At 47.4% G+C, this 21643-nt stretch overlaps 1 protein-coding gene and 1 pseudogene across 2 annotated transcripts in view; both read left to right on the top strand.

The window, feature by feature from the left end:
* PPIL6 (peptidylprolyl isomerase like 6) overlaps positions 1-21643 on the top strand; it is a 47155-nt gene that overhangs the window by 461 nt on the left and 25051 nt on the right. For both annotated transcript variants that reach the window (XM_058659952.1, XM_058659918.1), the window contains exons 2-5: positions 4044-4139; positions 9407-9595; positions 15403-15465; positions 15575-15722. In XM_058659952.1, coding sequence (XP_058515935.1) covers positions 4044-4139; positions 9407-9595; positions 15403-15465; positions 15575-15722 — 496 coding nt within the window. The remainder of the gene's footprint in view (positions 1-4043; positions 4140-9406; positions 9596-15402; positions 15466-15574; positions 15723-21643) is intronic.
* LOC131481912 (U1 spliceosomal RNA) lies at positions 13952-14144 on the top strand (annotated as a pseudogene).

The following is a 21643-nucleotide window of genomic DNA, read 5'->3' on the forward strand; positions in this document are numbered from 1 at the left end:
ATGATTTTTGGAGGAAAGTGGTACCATTTCAACCAACTATTTTTTAATGCATGTTTTTTTCCCAACTGATTTTTTTAATTTTAAAAAAGACTTATTTATTTTTATTGCAAAGGCAGATATACAGAAAGCTACAGAAAGATCCTCTGTCTGCTGGTTCACTCCCCAAGTGGCCACAATGGCCAGAGCTGAGCTGATCCAAAGCCAGGAGCCCAGAGCATCTCCCGGGTCTCCCACATGGTTGCAGGGTCCCAAAGCTTTGGGCCGTCCTCGACTGCCTTCCCAGGCCGCAAGCGGGCAGCTGGATGGGAAGTGAAGCAGCCAGGACACAAACCAGCACCCATATAGGATTGCTGCGCATACAAGATGAGGATTTACCCATTAGGCTATCGCGCCTGGGCTCCACCCAAGTGATTTTTTGTTTTAATTTTAAGAGATTTATTTATTTTTATTGGAAAGCTGGATATACAGAGAGGAGGAAAGATAGAGAGGAAGATGTTCCATTCGATGGTTCACTCCCCAAGGGGCCACAATGGCCAGAGCTGATCCAATCCGAAGTCAGAAGCCAGGAGCTTCTTCCAGGTCTCCCACGCGGGTGCAGGGTCCCAAGGCTTTGGGCCGTCCTCGACTGCTTTTCCAGGCCACAGGCAGGGAGCTGGATGGGAAGCGGAGCTGCCAGGATTAGAACCGGCGCCCACATGGGATCCCGGAAGTTCAAGACGAGGACTTTAGCCACTACGCTATCGCGCTGGGCCCACCCAACTGATTTTTGAAAAGTATTCAGGAATGTTCTTCCCTGCAAGATTTAATAAATATTGAGTTTCTTTGTTCTTCTTTGATTTTTTTTTTAAAGATTTTATTATTATTGGAAAGCCGGATATACAGAGAGGAGGAGAGACAGAGAGGAAGATCTTCCACCCGAAGTTTCACTCCCCAAGTGAGCTGCAACGGGCCGGTACGCGCCAATCTGATGCCGGGACCAGGAACCTCTTTCGGGTCTCTCACGCGGGTGCAGGGTCCCAAAGCTTTGGGCCGCCCTCAACTGCTTTCCCAGGCCACAAGCAGGGAGCTGGGTGGGAAGTGGAGCTGCTGGGATTAGAACTGGCGCCCATATGGGATCCCGGGGCTTTCAAGGCGAGGACTTTAGCCGCTAGGCCACGCCGCCGGGCCCTGATTTTTTTTATTATATTAGAAAGATCTAAAGAGAGAAGGAGAGATAAAGATCTGTCAGCTGGTTCACTCCCTAAATGGCAACAAAAGCCAGAGCTGAGCCAGTCTGAAGCCAGGAGCCTCTTCCGGGTCTCCCACATGTGTACAGGGTCCCAAGGCTTTGAACCATGCTCTATTGCTTTCCCAGGCCGCTAGCAGGGGGCTGGATTGGGAAGTGGAGCATCTGGAACAGAAGCCAGTGCCCATATGGGAGCCTGGGCATACAAGGCAAGGATTTAGCCACTAGGCTACAATGCTGGACCCCATAAATAAATATATTCTTTAAAATGTTAGTGTCAGGCATTTTGGTTTAATGGTAAGACATTGCCCACACCCCACGTCTGGGCTTCCCGTACAACCTGTCTACTGATAGTGCACCTGGAGCTGCAGCAGGTGCTTTGGGACCCTGTCTCCCACAGGGGGAACTGGAATCCCAACTGCTGGCTTATGTGGCATTTAACAGAGTGAAGCAGCCAATGGGAGTGCTTTTTGTCTCTTGGAATGCAGGAAGACTGGCCCCTCAGGAGGTCGTGTCCTAACCATTGATTTGCCAACTGAATTTTCTAAGATTTTCCTGGCATTGCACTGGTGTTCCAACTGAATTAGAGGTGTCACAGATTTCTTTGAGTGCATGGCTCACAAGTACTTTTGAGAGTTCAAGCATTTCTTGGCAAGCATGCATGAATAAAGGGCACCTGGAGATAGTGGCAGAATTCAGCCGGATCAGTCAGGCCACAGCACACCAGCCTGAAAGGCAGGAGAAATGTAGAGTTCAACCCATCAATGGGGTTTCTTCCAGAGCAGTTATCCGTGCCAAACACCTGTCCACAACTCACCAGACACTAGGACCATGCCGATGCACCTGTATCTTAAAAAAAAAAGTTTATTTCAAAGGTAGAGCTACCAGCTATCCACAGCAGTAGCCCGGTGCACTTGCGTCTCCCATAGAACCTCACTGGATGCTGGGCAGCAAAATGTTCCGAAGTAGAAATCCTCTTAAAAAAATCCCTTCCAGGTGCCCGGCATGGTGGCCTAGCGGCTAAAGTCCTTGCCTTGAACGCACTGGGATCCCATGTGGATGCCAGTTCTAATCCTGACAGCTCCGCTTCCCACCCAGCTCCCTGCTTGTGGCCTGAGAAAGCAGTCGAGGATGGCCCAAAGCCTTGGGACCCTGCACCTGCGTGGGAGACCTGGAGGAGGTTCCTGGCTCCTGGCTTCAGATTGGCGCAGCAGCGGCCGTTGCAGTCACTTGGGGAGTGAATCATTGGATGGAAGATTTTCCTCTCTGTGTCTCCTCCTCTCTGTATATCTGACTTCACAATAAAAATAAATAAATCTTTAAAAAAAAATTCCCTTCCATCTTGCAGGTTCCAAGATCCACAGAGCTAAAGAAAAGTTATAGATTTACCAAGTCAACAGATAACTAATTTGCAAAATAGGTCAAGTTTATATAGAGATGAAGAAACTGACCAGGAACTGGCTCATTAGTATATCAGGCTAATCGGCTTGCAAGCATTGGCATTCCACAGAGGGACCTGGTTTGTGTCCTGGCTGCTCCACTTCTGATCCAGCTGCCCGCTCAGCTCCAGCCTGAGAAGGCAATGGAGTTTGGCTGAGTCCTTCGGCACGTGAACCCACAGGGGATGCCTGAAAGATGCAAGGTCCTGGCTCCTGGCTTCCAGTCGACTCAGCTTTGGCCATTGCAGCCATTTGAGGTGTGAACCAGCAGATGGAAGAACTCTGTCTTTCCTTCTCTTTCTGTAAAAACAAACAAAAAACTGCCTTTCAAATAAAAATATAATAAAAAATAAATAACCAGACGTCTTGAACAAAGACATGGCTCATCTAAAGAAGCAGATATCCTGGCCTGTGTTGGTTAGACATGTGAGAGCAGCAGTTTTTTATGGCTGAAGGTGCATTTAAGGAATTTGAGGGATTCTGCGTAACTCCTTTTCTAAAAGTGTTTTCTCTGCCTGCCCCACACTGTAGGGAAGGTGTTGGCAAGTATGTTTCCTCGAAGTCCCCATAAACAGATGAGGTGTTTTGGTCATAGGGTCTCAGTCACAGCCATTCAGGTTGGCCCTATGTTACAAAGGCAGAAATGGAAGTGTAAATGAAAGTGTTTCAGTAAAATTTTGTTATGGCTGCTTGCATATAGTTTTTATATAACACAAAAGATTTCTTCTTTTGACTTTTTCTTTCAGTTGTTTAAACCTCTAAAGATTATTCTTCACTTTTCAGGTCTTATAAAAATGAGCACTGAAACAGGCCAACGGGCCAAGTATACCATCCCCTGCTGTTATATTTATTTTCATTTGAAAGATTGTACAAAGAGAAGGAGAGACAGAGAAAGAGGTCTTCCATCCACTGGTTCACTCCCCAAATGGCCACAATGGGCGTGATCTGAGCTGATCCAAACTTAGAAGTCGGGAGTTTCTTCTAGGTTTCTCACGTGGGCATAGGGTCCCTAGAACTTGGGCCATCCTCTGTTGGCTTCCCAGACCACAAGTAGGGAGCTGGATTGGAAATGGTAGTACCCCAGGTGGAGATTAGCCTAATATGTCATTGTGTCAGCCCCTGTTGATGACTCTTAAAACAGTGTATTGTATTGAAAATTCTAGTCTCCCCACCCCCTGCTTTTTAAGCTTTTGCTTACTGTTGCTCTGTTCAACTACAAAAACATACCGATGTACAGTTGGAGGCCTAGAGGTAGGCCAGAGGCATCCCAGTCACAGCCTGTGCCCTGGGTGGGTACGGTATGAAACTCCCCCAGAGCTCCTGCAAATGAGAGGAAATGATGAAGAAACTGATTCAGATTATTCTCTTTTGAAACCTAGAGTCTGAAGAAGAATTATCCAGCCAGATTTGAAGATCCTATAATAGTTCCTCTTCAAGAATTTGCATGGAATCAATACCTGCAAGAGAAAAAAAGGGTAAAAGACACTTTGGGTAACGAGGCGGATTCAGATGACAAGCAGCTTTTGCCTATGCACTGATTTGGAAAAAAGTGGAAGAGTTACTTCTTGTGCAACTAGACGTTACTTCTCAGAATCATGTTGTTTTCCTAAATGATTATAGTCATTTTTTCCAAACTGAGTTTTTTTTTTTAAGAGTAACATATTTATAGACTTTCTTTGGAGCATGTGATAAAGCGGAGATTTAATCTCTCAGTGGGACTGCATACCTCCGAGGAGGGGTGCCCATGCTCTCTGCCCACACTTCCCTTGTGGCTGGACATTGATGGTAGTGAATTACAAGGCAACAGCAGGGGCTTTTTGTCTTGGGGAGCTCTGATGACCTGGCTCCAGGCTTGTCCTAATTGGCACTTGCTGTTCTAACATTGACCCAGAATGACACGAGTCCTGGGGACTGGCACAGCTTGTTGGGGATGGTAGCAAGGTTTCCTGTTAGGTGCAGTTGGTCATGCTGTGTTGGATGTGGGCTAGGGAGGAGTCAACTGTGGTGTCTGGCTGTTGGGATGTGTGGAGTGGGGGGTATGCCTCCGGCTCCTCATTGCTGACCTACTGGTGGAACGGGTCCTGGTACTGGTCCCACCCTTCTTCATTCTCCTAGCCCAGGCACAGTTTCCATTGTTGGGGCTGGGTTGCACAACAGTGGCCTTTACTGGTCGTTATTGATAGCGTGGCTTCGTGAGGCTATTTCACTGTCCACTCGGTCACCTGAGTGGTGCAGGACCAGGGCCAGGACACTGTTTATTGGGGCTCCTGCCTTCAGAGCCATACTGTTTTCACACGCGGTGTGCAGTGTGCCAGACACTTTCAGTCTTTCTCATAGACACTTCCAGAGGTACGCCAGTGAGACTGTGGAAAAGGGAACTCAAAGACGGTGTGAATTTTACACAAACTTTCGCTAGTGCATGTGTGTGATTTCTTGTAACAACTAGGGTAACCAGTGGTCTTGCTTTGTCAGCGACAGGCAGGCAGGCTGGGATGTTGGCATTTCATTGCTAAAACTGTGGCAGTCCTGGGCAAACTGAAACAGTTAATCCCTTTAACAGTATTTTTTTCTTATTTTTTTAAAATCATCAGACTTATCCCACTGCTCACCAGTGTTATGCTCTCCACCTACCCGACAACACCCGTGGTGTATTTCCACTGTGTTCTTAATGACAGGCAGCAGGTTTATCCCCGTCTCCCTCCATTTTCTGCCTGTGTTACTGTTCACTTTTTCCACAAGCCCAAGCAAGATGCCAGACACAAGAAGTGAGCCACACGAGAGGTCTTTGTTTCTGTAGAGAAAGTAACTGTGGGGCAGGGAGAAAGCTGGAATAGAGAGGGAGAGAGAGAAGAGAGACAGAAGAGCATGAGGAGGAGAGAGAAAGAGCGAGAACAAATGGAAGAGGCACCTGTTTATAGCCTGGAAGTAGATATGGGGAGTGCGGGGTCAGGGATTGGCAGATGTGGCTGCCAGGGATAGGTGAGCACCAGGGATAAATGCCTCAGGGGATTGGTGGATCGCACAGCTTTGAACCTAGGAAGGTAACGAAGCTTACTTAGGCAAGTGGGCCTTAAGGGGGCTGGGACCTAGAGGATTTAAGGTGGTACTGGGTAAGCAGGTGTTCAAGGTGGCCACTGGGTCCAGCTGGCAGGGTCAGTCTTGGGGTCCCTGTTTGAGTTGCTCCTTACGGTTACTGTCAGGTGTTTTATGTCCTTGCCTGTCTCATGAGAGCTGTTTGATCACTGCTGCATCACTGCGGCACCTGTAATTTGTTATGCCTCGGGCTCCCTCAGTACCCTGGTAAAGTGGTCTCTAGGACTCCTTTGCTAGGCTTAGCTGGCCTCGTGCAGCAGCAAAGCCAATGCCTCTTTAAGGGTTTTGGGGGTCCGTAGGATCCCACCTGTTGGTGCTGGAAGTGCCTGAAAGCATCATCAAGTCCAGACCACAGGTGAGCGGACATCCTTGGATGTGGCAGAGACCGAGAACGAGGCCATGTCAGCCCCCGGGCGTGTTGTACGTTCTGCTGCGTTTCTGCATCAGGCTGCCTGAAACACCTGTAATGGACTTGTTCCTTCCGTTTTGGGAAGTTTGGGGGTTTCTATAAAATAGGACACAGGTTCAGTTAAAACCCCCTGGGAGTACTGGTGCCTGGGCTCCCTTGATGGTTTGCGGCTCAGCGTGAATACATTACTCTCTGCCTGGAAGCAGGATTCAGTAAGGGGACAGGAAGCAAACAGGAGGGTATTAAATCTTTGGAAAGAGGAGCAAGTTGGCAGATAGAAAGCACTCTGGTCCCCTAGCTGATTCTTCTCCAATTGCAGGCTCTAGACGAGCAGTGCTAGAATTGCTGATTGCCAGGCTGCTGAAAATGCTGATGGACAGGCCTACCCAGACTCAGAAAATCAGGTGACCTATGATTTCTTTTTTGAAGGTTTATTTGTTTAACTGAAGTGCAAAGGTACAGAAAGAGACAGAAATCTGTCTGCTGATGGTTTATTCTCCTGATGGACACAATAGCAAGGGTCAAGCAAGACCGAAGCCAGGAGCCTGGAACTCTCCATCCAAGGCTCCCATAGGAGTGGCCAGAGCCCATGTAACTTGGGGCCGTCTGTTGATGCCTTCCCAGGCATGTTAGCAGAGAGCTGCATTGAAAGTGGAACAGCCAGGATTTGAACCAGTATTCCTGGAGTGCCGGCATCACAGGCAGCAGCTTAACCAGCTGTACCATAAGGCCAGTCTTCATGCAGTGATTTTAATTGTCAAATTGATACCTGTTTTATACAAAAATCATGTATTTTACCTCTTAAAGAGAGAAAGAGATACAGAGAAGACAGAGGGAGTGATTCTCTGTCCACTGATTCCCTCCCCAAGTCCCAATAGCCAGGGCTAGGCAAAGCTGAGAGCAGGAGATGGGAGTCCATTCATGTCTTTCGTGTGAGTGACAAGACTCAGGCAGTTGAGCTATCAACCTGCTGCAGCCCAGGCACTTGAATGGAGACGCTGCGTGTGGCATACGAGCGTCCCAAGCAGTATCTTAACCGCTGGACCAAACACAAACCCCTGACTGCAGCATTTTTAAGAGTACTCTAGATCATTCTGAACTTCCACTAATGTCAGATTCTTTTTTTAAAAAATTATATACTTTTACTGGAAAGTCAGATTTATGAGAGAATGAGAGACAGAAAGATCTTTTATTCACTGCTTCATTCCCCCAAGTAGCCACAATGGCCCATCCAAAGCCAGGAACTTCTCCTGAGTCCCCCACACATGTGCAGGGTCCCAAGGCTTTGAGCCATCCTCAACTGCTTTCCCAGGCCACAAGCAGGAAACTGGACAGGAAGTGGAGCTGCTGGGACCGGACCAGCACCCATATGGGATCCTAGCTTGTGTACAGCAAGGACTTTAGCCACTAGGCTACTGCACTGGGCCCCTGAATGTCAGATTCTTTAAAAAGTTCTTAAATAATTTTTGAAAGCAAAATTCAGAAAGGTGGGAAAAATAAACCTTTTTTATTTATTGAAAAGTTTGTTTTGGTTTTAATTTTTACATTGTTGAGAGGAGTACTCTCATGAGGTAATGAGAGTGGGGAGGGTCAGGTATGGAGCAAGGTAGGTAGGATAAATGTTTCAGTTTTATTTTTTCCTCTCCTGTGTGCACAGGAGAGGGGGTGGAAAGGGCCACTGCTTGCTGTTAAACTACATCAGCAATGGAGGATGGGGGATGGTACTCTGATGATGCCTTACAGTTGCCAACGTGGGGAAGAGTGGTCTGAAGGTGTTACTTGAGTGGTTTTGATAGATCTAAGTTGTTGGTTTTGTTGCCCCAGGGTTGAGAAAATCTTTCCAAGTGACCTGTGGTGCACTGTGTCCAGCTTGGTGCATCCACAAATCCAGGAAAATGCTGCTAGCTTAACCAGGACAATTGTCCAACATGTTCTGCTTTCCGTTCTCTGATGATGCAGTTGTCACTTCTTGCTTGATTAGTTGAGCTGGCACTCATGTCCTCCATGTGCATCTGAACAGACAGGTATCAGCAACTGAGGAGGCCCAGTCCCAATGCATGTACTCCAAGGTCATACTACATATCCTGTGATTTTCCAGAGTGGCCAGGGTCTGAGTCCCGCGATGTAGTCGGGGAGTCCCCCCAAAACCTTGCATCGGGTGACTTCAGACTTAACTGCTTTGTGCACCACATGTAAGAGTCAGGTGTAGTCTGTCACTTACACCAGCCAATGCACATACTGGTGGATGCAGCTGCCTGGCGGTTTTTCCCTGAGCTCCATTATCTCAAACAAACCAGTGAGTGCTATGGCCCAGCCCAGGCAGCTTGCCACAGACTCAATCCTCACACATACTACTGGGTGCCGTGGCCAAGTTGAAGGGACCTCCAACAACCCTCACCAGGCCCACCCTCAGTCCCCACCTTTGTGCATGCCAGCCTTTGCTGTGGTCAGTCAATAAACCCTCTGGCTTTCATGCATACCCATAGACACTTCAGCCTTATTCAGCCTGACCTGCTATAGCTTAGCAGGGGAGTTCCCCGAATTCCCCTCTGAAGCCCACTCCTAGAAATGGATCTCGCATGTGCTGGCAGTTGCTGCAGCACAGCCTGACATGGCCAGCTCCCACTCCTGGCACTAACCAGCAGGTACTGTGGCCTGGTTGGACTGGCCTTCCCCCATTCTGGCTCTGACTGATGGATGCTACAGCCTTGCCCAGCCTGGTCCACCCCTACATCTGGCTCTCATGTGACCTGGCGGGTGCCACAACCTAGCCCATCCCATCCCACACCCATTCTGGCTCTTATGAGTATTAGTGGGTGCTGGAGCCTAGGCCGGTCTGGCCTGTTCGCAGACCCAACTCACACAAATGCTGATGGGTACAGTAACTGTGCGTGGCCTGGCCTGCCCCCAGACCTGGCTTTTGTGCTCACTAGTGGGAGCTGAGGCCTCGTAGGGGAGTTCCTCAGCTGTGCTGGCACACTGGTATAGTTAACATAAATTTAGCATTAAGCAGGCCCAGAATGCCCACCAGCTGTTGACTGCTTTTCTTTTAGTAGTATAGCACTTGTCTAAGTACAAGGCAACTTAGGTAGTTGCCTACAGCTGGGAAAAAATAACCTTTTTGACAAAGACTGACCTTGGAGTTGACAAACTTGGTTCTGGAATTGACTCTATCCTCTTGGTTTGTGGGTTTGGCAAGTTTTTTTTTATTTTCCTTCTTCTTGTTTTTGTGCTTTACAGGAACTCAAGGGCGAAACCTGGGAATATTCTTCCTTGGTGATGTGTTTCATTAACGACCGACTCCTTGGTGATGCATTGGATCTGCAGAAATGGGCCCAGAAGGTGTGGGACGTCGTGGACGTGAAGCCCTCAGCACTTTATGAGGCACTTACTGTGGAGTATTCCATTGAATTCTTAAGAGACACCAAGGCAAGTTACATTAATTTTTAAAGATAAATAAATAATGGATTTTTGATCATGTGTATTGATTCAGCATTCATTCTTGATGACATAACAAAAGGGATCGAAAAGTATAGAAGAGATTTTATTTTTAAAATATTTATTTATTTTTACTGGAAAAGCAGATTTACAGAAAAGAGGAGAGTCAGAGACAAAGATCTTCTGTCTGTTGGTTCACTTCCCAAATGGCTGCAATGGCTGGAACTGAGATGATCCAAAGCCAGGAACCAGGAGCTTTTTTTGGGTCTCTCATGCTGATGCAAGGTCTTAGGGCTTTAGGCCATCCTCTACTGCTTTTGCAGGGCATAAGCAGAGAGCTAGATGGGAAATGGAGCAGCTAAGACATGAACTGGTGCCCATATGGAAACCTGATGGCATTTGTAAGTGGGAAGATTATCCAGTTGATCCATCTTACCTGGCCCGTAATTCTTTCCATTCTCATTTAACCCTGCCTAGCACAAAAATGAAATAGTGGGGGCCTCACGTGGTAGCCTAGTGACTAAAGTCCTTGCCTTACACGTGTCAGGATCCCATATGGGTGCCTGTTCATATTCCGGCGGTCCCGCTTCCCTTCCAGCTCCCTGCTTGTGGCCTGGGAAAGCAGTCGAGGACGGCCCAAAGTCTTGGGACCCTGCATGTGTGGGAGACCCAGAGGAGCTCTGGGCTCCTGGCTTCGGATTGTCTCAGCTCTGTACATTGCGGCCACTTGGGGAGTAAATCAGCAGATGGAAGATCTTCCTCTCTGTCTTTCTTCCTCTCTGTGTATCTGACTTTCCAATGAAAAGAAATAGATTTTTTTAAAATTAAAAAATGAAAAAGTAGGCATTCAGGGCTGCATGGTTGAACAAACAGCTCACATTGCAAGTGTTGGAAGCTTTAGGGTGTAGGGAAGAATATAATGTTCATAGGGATGGAAGTCTGGAAGTACCTGGTGTTCTCTGCAAATGACAGGGGCAGCATGGAGGCAGGTGTATAGGTGAGAACCGAGTCTGCCAGAACTGAGAGGATCACTCGGGAGTCTAGGTGCCAGTAGACTCAAGCTACTGTAATAGCTACTCAAGCTACTCAAAGAGAAAAGGGTTGTAATGAAAGGATATTGGCTACCCCGCCATTGGTAGGGGTGCTGGAGAAGCAGCTTGGGAGAGCAGGTGGGAACCAAGGGAGGCCTGGAGAATGTGGCCGGAGTCACACATAGGAATGTATGGCCAGGCCCTGCTGGTCTTGGGTTCACACAGCCATCTCCACTGGGTTGGAGTTCTGAACTCTCCTCGAGTCTTCGCATCACTGCCAAGGCCCCCGGGCTGGAGCATAGCCTGTCACACGGTATGGAGAGGAAGACTCTGTGGCAAGTTCTTTAATTAGCAATCATGTTCAGGTGTTCAGTAGGGGAGACCAGGGACTGGCCCTGTGGGCAACAGTCCCAAGTCCCATGCTGCACCGCGCCCCATCCACATAAGTTTACTGTTGCCTAAGCAAACTTACTTCCTGGATCAACTGTGATTTGCAGTATATTCTTTTTCCTCCAAAGCCCATGAGATTTACTGTATTATGCCTTCAATTCTTTCGTTATGGTATTCTCTTCTATAACTAAGAGCTAGTGGTGTGGAAGCTGAGAGCACAGAAGGCTTCATTCTAATTGGTATACATGTAATACTTTCTTGCAGGGTGCCAGACAACACAATATTATTTCAATCTTACATAATATAACGCCATCATACTTTTATTTTAAGCTTTATTGTTTATGTGAAAGGCAGAGTGTCAGACACGGAGAGAGGCTGAGATTTTTTATCCATTGGTTTACTCCGAAATAGCCACAGGAGCCAGGGCTGGGCCAGCCTGAAGCCGGGAGCCTGAAACTCAATCCCTCTGGCTTCCCAGTTGGATGACAGGGGCTCGGGCACTTGAGCCATCTTCCACTTTTTTTCCAGGTGCATTTGCAGAAACCTGGGTCTGTAATGGAGTAGCCGGGACTAAAACCAGTGCTGTGACAGGAGAAGCTGGCATCGCCAGCTGAGGTTCAACTTGCTACACCACAACATGAATTCTTTTTTTTTTTTTTTTAGATTTATTTATTTATTTATTTATTTATTTACTTTTTTTTTTTTTTAAGATTTATTTTTATTACAAAGTCAGATATACAGAGAGGAGGAGAGACAGAGAGGAAGATCTTCCGTCCGATGGATTCACTCCCCAAGTGAGCCGCAACGGGCCGGTGCGCGCCAATCCGATGCTGGGAACCAGGAACCTCTTCCAAGTCTCCCACACGGGTGCAGTGTCCCAATGCATTGGGCCGTCCTCTCCTGCTTTCCCAGGCCACAAGCAGGGAGCTGGATGGAAAGTGGAGCTGCCGGGATTAGAACCAGCACCCATATGGGATCCCGGGGCTTTCAAGGCAAGGACTTTAGCCGTTAGGCCACGCCGCCGGGCCCAAGATTTATTTATTTTTTATTGGAAAGTCAGGTATACATAGAGAGGAGAGACAAAGAGAAAGATGTTCCATCTGATGATTCACTCCCCAAGTGATCACAGTGGCCAGTACTGCGCCGATCCAAAGCCAGGAGCCAGAAACCTCCTCCAGGTCTCCCACACAGGTGCAGGGTCCCAAGGCTTTGGGCCATCCTCGACTGCTTTCCCAGGCCACAAGCAGGGAGCTGGATGGGAAGCGGGGCTGCCAGGATTAGAACCAGCACCCGTGTGGGATCCCAGTGCGTTCAGGGCGAGCACTTTAGCCTCTAGGCCACACACAACACGAATTCTAATACATATTTAATGTGGTTTCACATGTGACTGACAGAGTCTAATCCTCTGCCTGCCACACTGTCATTTCATATGGTATTAATTCAAGCCCCAGTTGTTCCACTTCACACCCAGTGCCCTTCTTATGACCTGAGAAAGTAGCAGAGGATTGGCCAAATGCTTGGGACTCTGTACCCATATGGGAGACCTGAAAGAAACCCCTGGCTTTGGATTGGCCCAGCTCTGGCTTTTGCAGCTATTCAGGGAGTGAACCAGAGGATGAAAGATCTTTCTCTCTGTCTCTCTTTCGTTGTAAAATTTGCCTTTCAAGTAAAAATAAATCTTATTTTCCAAAAGGTGATTTCACTTACAGTTCTTAGGTTCTTATGGATAGTAAGGTGATATTTTGATGTGTGAAGATGATGCCTGGGATTTGAAACATTTTCCATTAAATATCTCTGGCCCCCAATGAATACAATTGTGACGAAGACTGCTGTTTTCATTTCGGAGATGTCTTTATAGGGCTGGACAAAGTTTCACAAGTACTCGTCCCTGCCAGAAATGATATCAAGTGAAGACAAGTGCACACGTGGGTAGTGCCGAGAGTGACTCGGAAGCTCAGCATCTCTCTTCCCTGCCCAAGGTACCGCACTGCCAGTGGGTCTGCTGGCTGGGAGTTCCCACCTCGGGAAGGAGACAGCTTGTTTCTGCTTATATCCTCTGTTCTGTCTCCAAAAAATTGGATACCCAGTAACCAAACCTAGGGTGCCCTCCAATGGACCGTTCACCATTTTTACTTAGAAGACAAAAAAAAAAAAAAAGTATTCCCAAGATGACTGGCCATTGCTCCTTCCCACACTATAAGTTGTGATACAGTGGCTATGAAGGCCATGCATTCTCAGCCCTGCTTGGGAGGTTAATGTTTTCCTGAGTTTTGTTCCTGAGGGTTTTAAAAGTGATTTGTGAAAAGCGTTTTTCAAAGCACAGTTCAGGTTGTAAAGATTTGATAAAGTGAACTAAACTCCTTAGGTTACTCATTTATTTTAGCTGCTTTGTTATCCGTTGGCAATGCTGTTGAAATGTTACTGCAGAGAACATTAAGTCTGAGGCCTGTGTTGTGGTGCAGCTGATTAAATCACCACCTGTAACAATGGCATCCTATGTGGGAACACCATTTGGAGTCCTGGATGCTCTGCTTCTGATCCAGCTCTCTGTTCATACACCTTAAAAGTCAGCTGGGTGGGCCCGGCGGCATGGCCTAGCGGCTAAAGTCCTCGCCTTGAACGCCCCGGGATCCCATATGGGCTCCGGTTCTAATCCCGGCAGCCCCGCTTCCCATCCAGCTCCCTGTGTGTGGCCTGGGAAAGCAGTTGAGGATGGCCCAATGCTTTGGGACCCTGCACCCGTGTGGGAGACCCGGAAGAGGTTCCAGGTTCCCGGCTTTGGATCGGTGCAGCACCGGCCGTTGAGGCTCACTTGGGGAGTGAATCATCGGACGGAAGATCTTCCTCTCTGCCTCTCCTCCTCTCTGTATATCTGATTTTGTAATAAACTGAATAAATCTTAAAAAAAAAAAAAGTCAGCTGGACAATACTTACCTGGCAGGGGAGATACCATGATCAAGCAGACGGCTTTCCCAGGGCAAGGCTCATCGAAGGTGCTGACCCCTGCGGTTTCCGCAAATGTGGGAAACTCAAGGTGCTGACCCCTGCGGTTTCCGCAAATGTGGGAAACTCGACTGCATAATTTGTGGTAGTGGGGAACTGTGTTGTGCTTTCGCTTAAAAAAAAGTCAGCTGGGGACCTGAATGCTTGGGCCCTTGCCATCCATGTGGGAGATGTAGAAGGAGTTCCTGGTGCTTGGCTTTGGCCTGGCACTGCCCTAGCTATTGCATGCATCTGGAGAGTTAGCCAGCAGACAGAAGATCTGTTTTTGTCTCCCTGTCCCTGCCCCCATCACTTTGCCTTTTAAGTAGATAAAATATCTTTGTTTAAAGATTTATTTTTAGTGCCTGGCACGGTAGCTTAGTGGCGAAAGTCCACACCTTGCATGTGCCAGGATCCCGTTTGGGTGCCAGTTCATATCCTGGCTGCTCCATTTCCTTTCCAGCTCCCTGCTTGTGATCTGGGAAAGCAGTAAAGGACAGCCCAAAGCCTTGGAACCCTGCACCTGTGTTGGAGACCCAAAAGAAGCTCCGGGTATCTGGCTTTGGATCAGCTCAGCTCCGGTCACTGCAGCCACTTGGGGAGTGAACCAGTGGATAGAAGATCTTTTTCTCTGTCTCTCCTTCTGCTGCTCTCCCAGGCCACTGACAAGGAGCTGGATCAGAAGTGAAGCAGCTTGGACTAGAACCAGAATTCATGTGGGATACCAGTGCTGCAAGCAGAGGCTTAGCTTGCTACACTACAGTGCCAGCCTTTTAAAATTAATCTTTTTGAAAAATTATACTGGGTCCAGAATGGTAGCCTAGGCTTCTCCACTTCCTTTCCAGCTTGTGGCCTGGGAAAGCAGTCAAGGATGGCCCAAAACCTTGAGACCCTGCGCCCGCATGGGAGACCTGGAAGAGGCTCCTGGCTCCTGTTTTCAGATAGGCCATTACGGAGGAGCGAGTCAGCAGATGGAAGATTTTTATGTCTCTCCTCCTCTTTGTAAATCTGACTTTGCAATAAACATCAATAAGATGCTGGACTCTATGTTTGGTATACGCTTGCAATGGGGAAATCTCAACTGAACTTGAACTGTGGTTATGCAACAAGGTGGAGGAATCCACCATGGTGGGAGGGTTTGGGGAGGGGTGGGGAGAACCCAAGTATCTATGTAACTGTGTCACATAATACAATGTAATTACTGAAGTTAAACAATAAATAATTAAAAAAAAAAAAAAACAAAACAAAAAACAAAACAAAACAAAAAATAAATAAATCTAAAAAAAAAAAAGAACATTGTGTCTGTTGTATCCACACAATGCTGTAACATTGTGTCGTTTCTAAAGCATCCTTGTGAGAAGTTGACCTGTGTGGTTTTTCTCTGCTTTTGGACAGCACAGTTTTGTGTTTTTGGACATCAGCGTCGACTCTACTCCAATCGGCAGACTGATTTTTGAAGTAAGAGATTATTACTTTTTTTTTTTCGCAAGTTGGGGTAGGTGGGGAATCCATGTCTGTTGGAAGGGTAAATACTTACTTTTTAAAACCTTTCATCTTTATTTTGTAGCTATACTCCGATATATGTCCTAAAACATGCGAAAATTTCCGGTTGTTGTGCACAGGAAAAGCAGGGTTTTCTGAAAGAGGCGTAAGACTACATTACAAAAATTCAATTCTCCATCAAATAGTACCAAATGGTTGGATACAAGGAGGAGGTGAGTTCAGAATCTTAAACACAAATTTACTGGCAGCATCAGATTAGAATATCCAAAATTTTATCTCTGTATTTTTATAAAATGCAAACACAGTTAGATATGTTTAATGTTATATATGTACATTTATATCTCTTATATGAGCAATTGATGAATTACATTTTAATCTTTGTATTTTTAAAAATGCTAATAAAATAAGCAAATCTAAATTATGTTAATCAGGAAAATTCTAAATTAAGAAGTTGTACAGGAGGGGCCAATGTTGTTTTACAACAGGTAAAGCCACAGCCTGCAACGCCAGCGTCCCGTATGGGCACCAGTTTATAACCCATATACTCCCCTCTGATCTAGCTCCCTGCTAGTGGCGTGAGAAAAGCAGTAGAAGATGAACTGGTGCTTGGATCTCTGACACCCACAGGGGAGACTAGATGAGGCTTCTGGCTCCAGACTGCTGCCTGGTCCAGCTCTAGCCTTTGTAGTCATAGGAGGAGTGAAGCAATGGATAGAAAATCTCTTTCTGTCTGCCCTCATCCCCATTTCTAACTGCATTTCAAATAAATAATTTCAAAAACTCATAGGAGGCCTAGCGCAATAGCGTAGTGCCTAAAGCCCTTACCTGGCACATGCCGGGATCCCATATGGGCACTGGTTCTAATCCTAGCAGCCCCGCTTCCCACCCAGCTCCCTGCTTGTGACATGGGAAATCAGTTGAGGACAGCCCAAAACCTTGGGACCTTGCACCCTCATGGGAGACCTGGAAGAAGCTCCTGGCTTCAGATTGGCTCAGCTCCAGCCAATGCGGCTGCTTGAGGACTGAACCATCGGGTGGAAGATCTTCCTCTCTGTCTCTCGTCCTCTCTGTATATCTGCCTTTCGGATAAAAAATAAATTAATTTCAAAAAACTCATTTAGGAAGATAGGGTAGCATTTTTTAGAAATCAAAATATAGTTTTGAATGCTCACCTAAAAATATGAAACAGCATAGAAATACAGAGCATATATCGGTAAGGGTGGGAATTTGAGGATAGAATAAAGGGAAAACCATTTCTCACCCAAGATGTTATACTGTTAACTGTGAAAAGGACTGTCTAGAGCATTTGAATCTCCGTTATTGTTTTCTTTTCCCATCAGCCCTTTGGTATTACACAGATAAGATGCCTGGTTGGCAGTATAAAATTAAAAAAATATTTTTTAAGTTTATTTTATGTATTTGAAAGGCAGAGTAACAGAGAGAAGGCAAGGAGAGGGAGAGAGGGAAAGAGACCTTTCATCTGCTGGTTTCCCTGAATGGTTGTAATGGACAGGGCTGTGTCCGACTGAAGCCAGGGGTTCCAGCTGGGTCTCTCCAATGGCTGTGCCCCATGCTCTTGGACCATCTTTCATTGCTTTTCCCAGGTTGTTAGCAGGAAACTGGATCAGATGTGGATCAGCTGGCAGCCTGAGTGCCTGAAGCTGCCAGGGTCACATGGAGAGGTCTACAGATTTCCCAGGGAAGTGCATCTGGGGACAAATTGAAATAGGGGCCTCTAAAGAAGTGTTTGAAAGGTGTGAAATGACTTCTGGAAACTTCAATGGACCGTGTACTATACTCACAGGTAATGGAGGGAGCTGAGACAGGGTGGTCCAGAAAAAAGAATCTGGAGGGCATATCTGGGTCAGACCAAGGCACTGCCCATGTGGGAGAGTTAGGCTGGGCTAGGTAACAGTGGCTGCCAGTGCACACAAAAGGCAGTGCGATGGGGCAGACCAGGCAGGGCTAGGCCACAGCACCTGCTGGCAAGTGTCAGGGCAGAATTGGGCCACATTAGGCTGCACTGCAGCACCCATTGGCCCTCTGGAGAACTGGGATTGGGGTGGATCTAAAAGGGGGATTTGTGTGCTCACCCCTGCTGGCTTGCAGCACCCACTGGAGCTGGAGTTGGTGGTGGGTTGGGCCAGGCAAGCCATGACACCCATTGGGACCCATGAGAGCTGGGAGGATCCAGGACGGGCCAGGCTGCTGGTCCAGGTGTGGGCTGGGCTGGGCTGCAGCACTGGCTGGAATGTGCAAAAACCAGAGCGGGGGTGGGCCAGCCTGGATTAGTCTGTATCTCCTCCCGACAAGTACCAGTACTGGGGAGTGGGCCATGCCAGGCTGTGTTGTAGCACCTGGCAGTGCATGTGAGATATGGTCCTGGGAGTGAGCCTAGTAGGGGAACTTTGACCACTCCACTACTAGGCTGCAGCTCTCCTTGATGGGCACAAGAGCCAGGGCCAAGAGCCGGCTGTGCCAGGCCACACAAGACGGCAGCACCTGTCAGCGTATGTGTGATCTGGATCTGGGGGTGGACCAGGCTGGGCCAAGCCACAGCACCCAATGTGTGTGAGAGCCAGAACAGGATGTGGGCTGGGCCAAGCTAAGCTGCAGCATCCACTAATTCACATGAGTGCTGGGGCTGGGAACAGGCTGCGCTGGGCTGGGCGACAACACCCACATGAGCTCTGGGGCTGGAAGTGGTTCGAGGAAGGGAACTTAGGGAACTCCTGTGCTGGGCTGCAGATCCCTCTTGTGAGCACAAGAGCTGGGGTAGAGTGTGGAGTGGGCTGGGTAAGGCTGCAATACGTTTTAGCATGAATGTGGGCTTGGGCAGGGAGTGGGTCAGGCTGGGCTGGGTCATAGCACCCCCAGTTCACGTGGGAGCTGAGGCTGGGGTGGTCTAGGCTGGGCTAGACTACCCACTGGCATGTGTGAGAGCCAAGCAGAATGTGGGTTGGATTAGCCCAGACCTCACCACCTACTGGTTAACATGAGACCCAGGGCTAGGAGCTGATCAGGCTGGGCTAGGACGTAGCACCTGCTGACAGACTCAAAAACTGTGGCTGGGAGTGGTGCTGGTAAGGATTATTGGGGATTGCTCTGGCTATGTTCCAGCACCCGCTAGTGTGTGTGTGTGAGCCAGACTTGGGGTGGATTGAGCTTGATTAGCACTCGCTGGTTTACGTGAGAGATACTCTGGAGATGGATCTGACCCTGCACTAACACACATATGAGTTAAGTATGAGGACTTCCCAGGCCAGGTTCCTTGGGTGACTCCCAAACAGCATTTCCAGGTACACATGGGGGCATAAAAGCCAGCTCATCTAGGCTAGGAGAGGATGGAAAGCAGAGCAGGTTGGACTACTCTCCTGGCAAAGCCTTGCAGCATGTTCCTTGGCTGGTCAGCCAATAGACCTTGGGAATTTCTTCCCAACCCTGTTCAACGACGCTAAGAGTATCTCAGAACTGTCAAAACCACTCAGGCATTCTTTGAACACATCGAATACTCTTCCCCACATCAGGATCTCAAATAACTGTCCCCTATCCCTGGGTGCTGATGTCATTTGACAGCAAGGAGTGGCTTTCTCTCCTTCCTCTTTGTGGACATGTGAGGAAAAACAATTGAAACATTTGTTCTACTCACTTTTCTCTATACCTCAACTCTCCCAACCCTAATTGGAGGTCACATGGGTATGCATACCTTTCAATTATGTAATCAGTATTAATAACAAGAAAAAGAGGGAAGTTGGACAAGACTTGAACTGGTACCCTTATGTTATACCGGCATCTCAAGCAGTAATTTTACTTGCTACGCCACAATGCCAGCCCCAACAAAATTAGATTTTGGAAGCCCTTTGGAAGATACTCTATAGGGAGCAATACAGCAGCAATTTAAAGTAACTGCTTAGAATGGAAAGAGATTTTCCAGAACTCAACATACATAGAAACTTAGGCTGATTTTGTTTTTTTGTGTGGTCTGGAATAGTCTCAAGGCAGTGAGGGGGAGTGTAGGCTTCATCCAAGCATCTTGCATGTGAGCAGCTCTTTTTCCCTCTGTTTCTCCAAAATGAGATCTTATTATAAGTGGTATTGTGTAACTTCTTATTCTTCTGCTTAAAATGTGGTATTTATCTTTCCATGCAAATAGACATGAACAAAAATCATAGTCTTCTTAGTTTTTTAATAATGCTATACTGATTTAATTAACTCTCCACTGGTGAACATTTTGACTGTTTTTTTTTATTTTTTTTTTTGCTAGTTTAAAGCCATCCTCAATGGAGCCAATATCAGAGTCTCCTATACCCAATTTTGTTTGTTTTTTCTCCTAGGCAAGATTTGGGGAAAATAGGTTATATTATCTGCATTTTTTTATTTGAATAAAAACTTCCCAATAGTAAAATATACAGATAAGACAATGTGACATTGGCATTCAAGATGATTTGGTAAAAAGTGAGATTGTAAGGATTAAGCATTTGGTAGAATGGTTAAGACACTGCTTAAAAGCACCCCAGCTACCGGAAACTGCTTAGGTTGCCTTATACCTTTTTTTTTTTTTTTTTTGGCAATGTTTAGATTTCTTCTTAAAAATTTTTTTTATTTCTTTTTTTTGATGTTTTATTTATTTATTTATTTATTATTTTTAATAATCTTACTTAGTTGATTAGGGAACAAAGTGTCACGGTACAGAGTGAAAGTGGGTAATACCATTGTTTCCACACAAATATCATTTTACCCTGTATCTGGGGTCAGAGAAAAAAACAAAGGGAAAAGCCCCACCCAACCTACCACCCATCCCAGATCCCCAACGGGAGGCACGCTCTGAGGGTCCTGCTGATACAGTTTTGATAGTTCATCAGTTCTGGATTGCTGCCAATCTCTCAGTTCCAATCGCAATGAATCCTATTCAGAATCCACTGGCTGACAGTCTGTTCATGGTTGGGGTTCTAAGATCAGCAGTTCAGTTGGAGGGATCTCCAAAGAAACTTCATCTGAGATGATCCCAGGCCTGATTCTTGTGCAAGTTTGGTAGTACAGAGTCCGACACCGTCCGTCACACCAATCAGCTTATGCTCATGCTGGTCGTTGGGATTGCTAAGTTCGTTCTGTTTCCAGCCCTGTCTTCCTCGTGAACCAATGGGTGTTGTAGTCCAGTTCGATCCTGCCCGCTTCATACTCGGTCCTCACGCAAACCGGTTGGAGCTGCGGCCTGGTTGGGGCGACTCCCCATAACCTCCACCAGTTCTGCCCCCTACCCTGGTTCCCATGCTTGCCAGTACGCACTGCAGGCTTGTCAAGTCTGTCCCACATCCTGTTTAGCTCTCGCACGTGTCGATGGGCATTGAAGCCCAGCTCAACCCAACCAACCTACTATCCAGCCCACACACCTACTGGCAGGTGCCCTTCTGTACAGGCACCCCTGCCCCTGTCCTGGTGTTCGTGCTGTCCAATGAGAGTGGTAGCCCCGAGGGAGGTGCCCACTATTTCCCTTCTAAGCCACACTCACTCCCAGATTATGCACTCTCCAGGTAGTTCTGGCATTTGACTTGACAGAATTAGCTCCAAGTGCCAGCCTCTGCCAGCTGGTACTGCGGCTAGCCCAACCAACCCTCACCCACTCTGATTTTTGCTTGCACCAGTCGGAACAGTCAGCCCACTGTAGCCGGTTGCCTTATACCTAAGCAAATGCTACACTGCTGGGAGAAAAGCAGTCAGTAGCTGGCAGGTATTTGGGGCCTGGTTAATGCCAAACTTAGCACTATCAGTGTGCCATCACAGTTAACTAATTTTTTATTGTTTCTTTTTCTTTTTGTTTATTTGTTTGTTTTAAGATATGTGAGAAAAGTGGGGAACAGTGGTTCAGGATATGCCAGCCTCACCCCCAGGTGGAGGAGGAGAGACTGAAGATTGCCTGGGGACATGGAATGGGAACAGCTGAGGGCATGTTTCATAGGGGAGGGGTGAGCTGCAGCACCACCAATGAGAGTTGGGACTGGGGGAGGGTCAGGCCAGATCAGGTCAGGCTGCAGCATCTGATGGCAAGTGCTATGACTGCAGTGGGCCATGCCAGACTGGGTCAGAGGCTCACCAGCATACTCAAGATCTGGACTAGGCACAGGCCTGATAGGGG

The sequence above is a fragment of the Ochotona princeps genome, chromosome 1 (genome assembly GCF_030435755.1).
Source record: "Ochotona princeps isolate mOchPri1 chromosome 1, mOchPri1.hap1, whole genome shotgun sequence".
Taxonomy (NCBI): Eukaryota; Metazoa; Chordata; class Mammalia; order Lagomorpha; family Ochotonidae; genus Ochotona; species Ochotona princeps.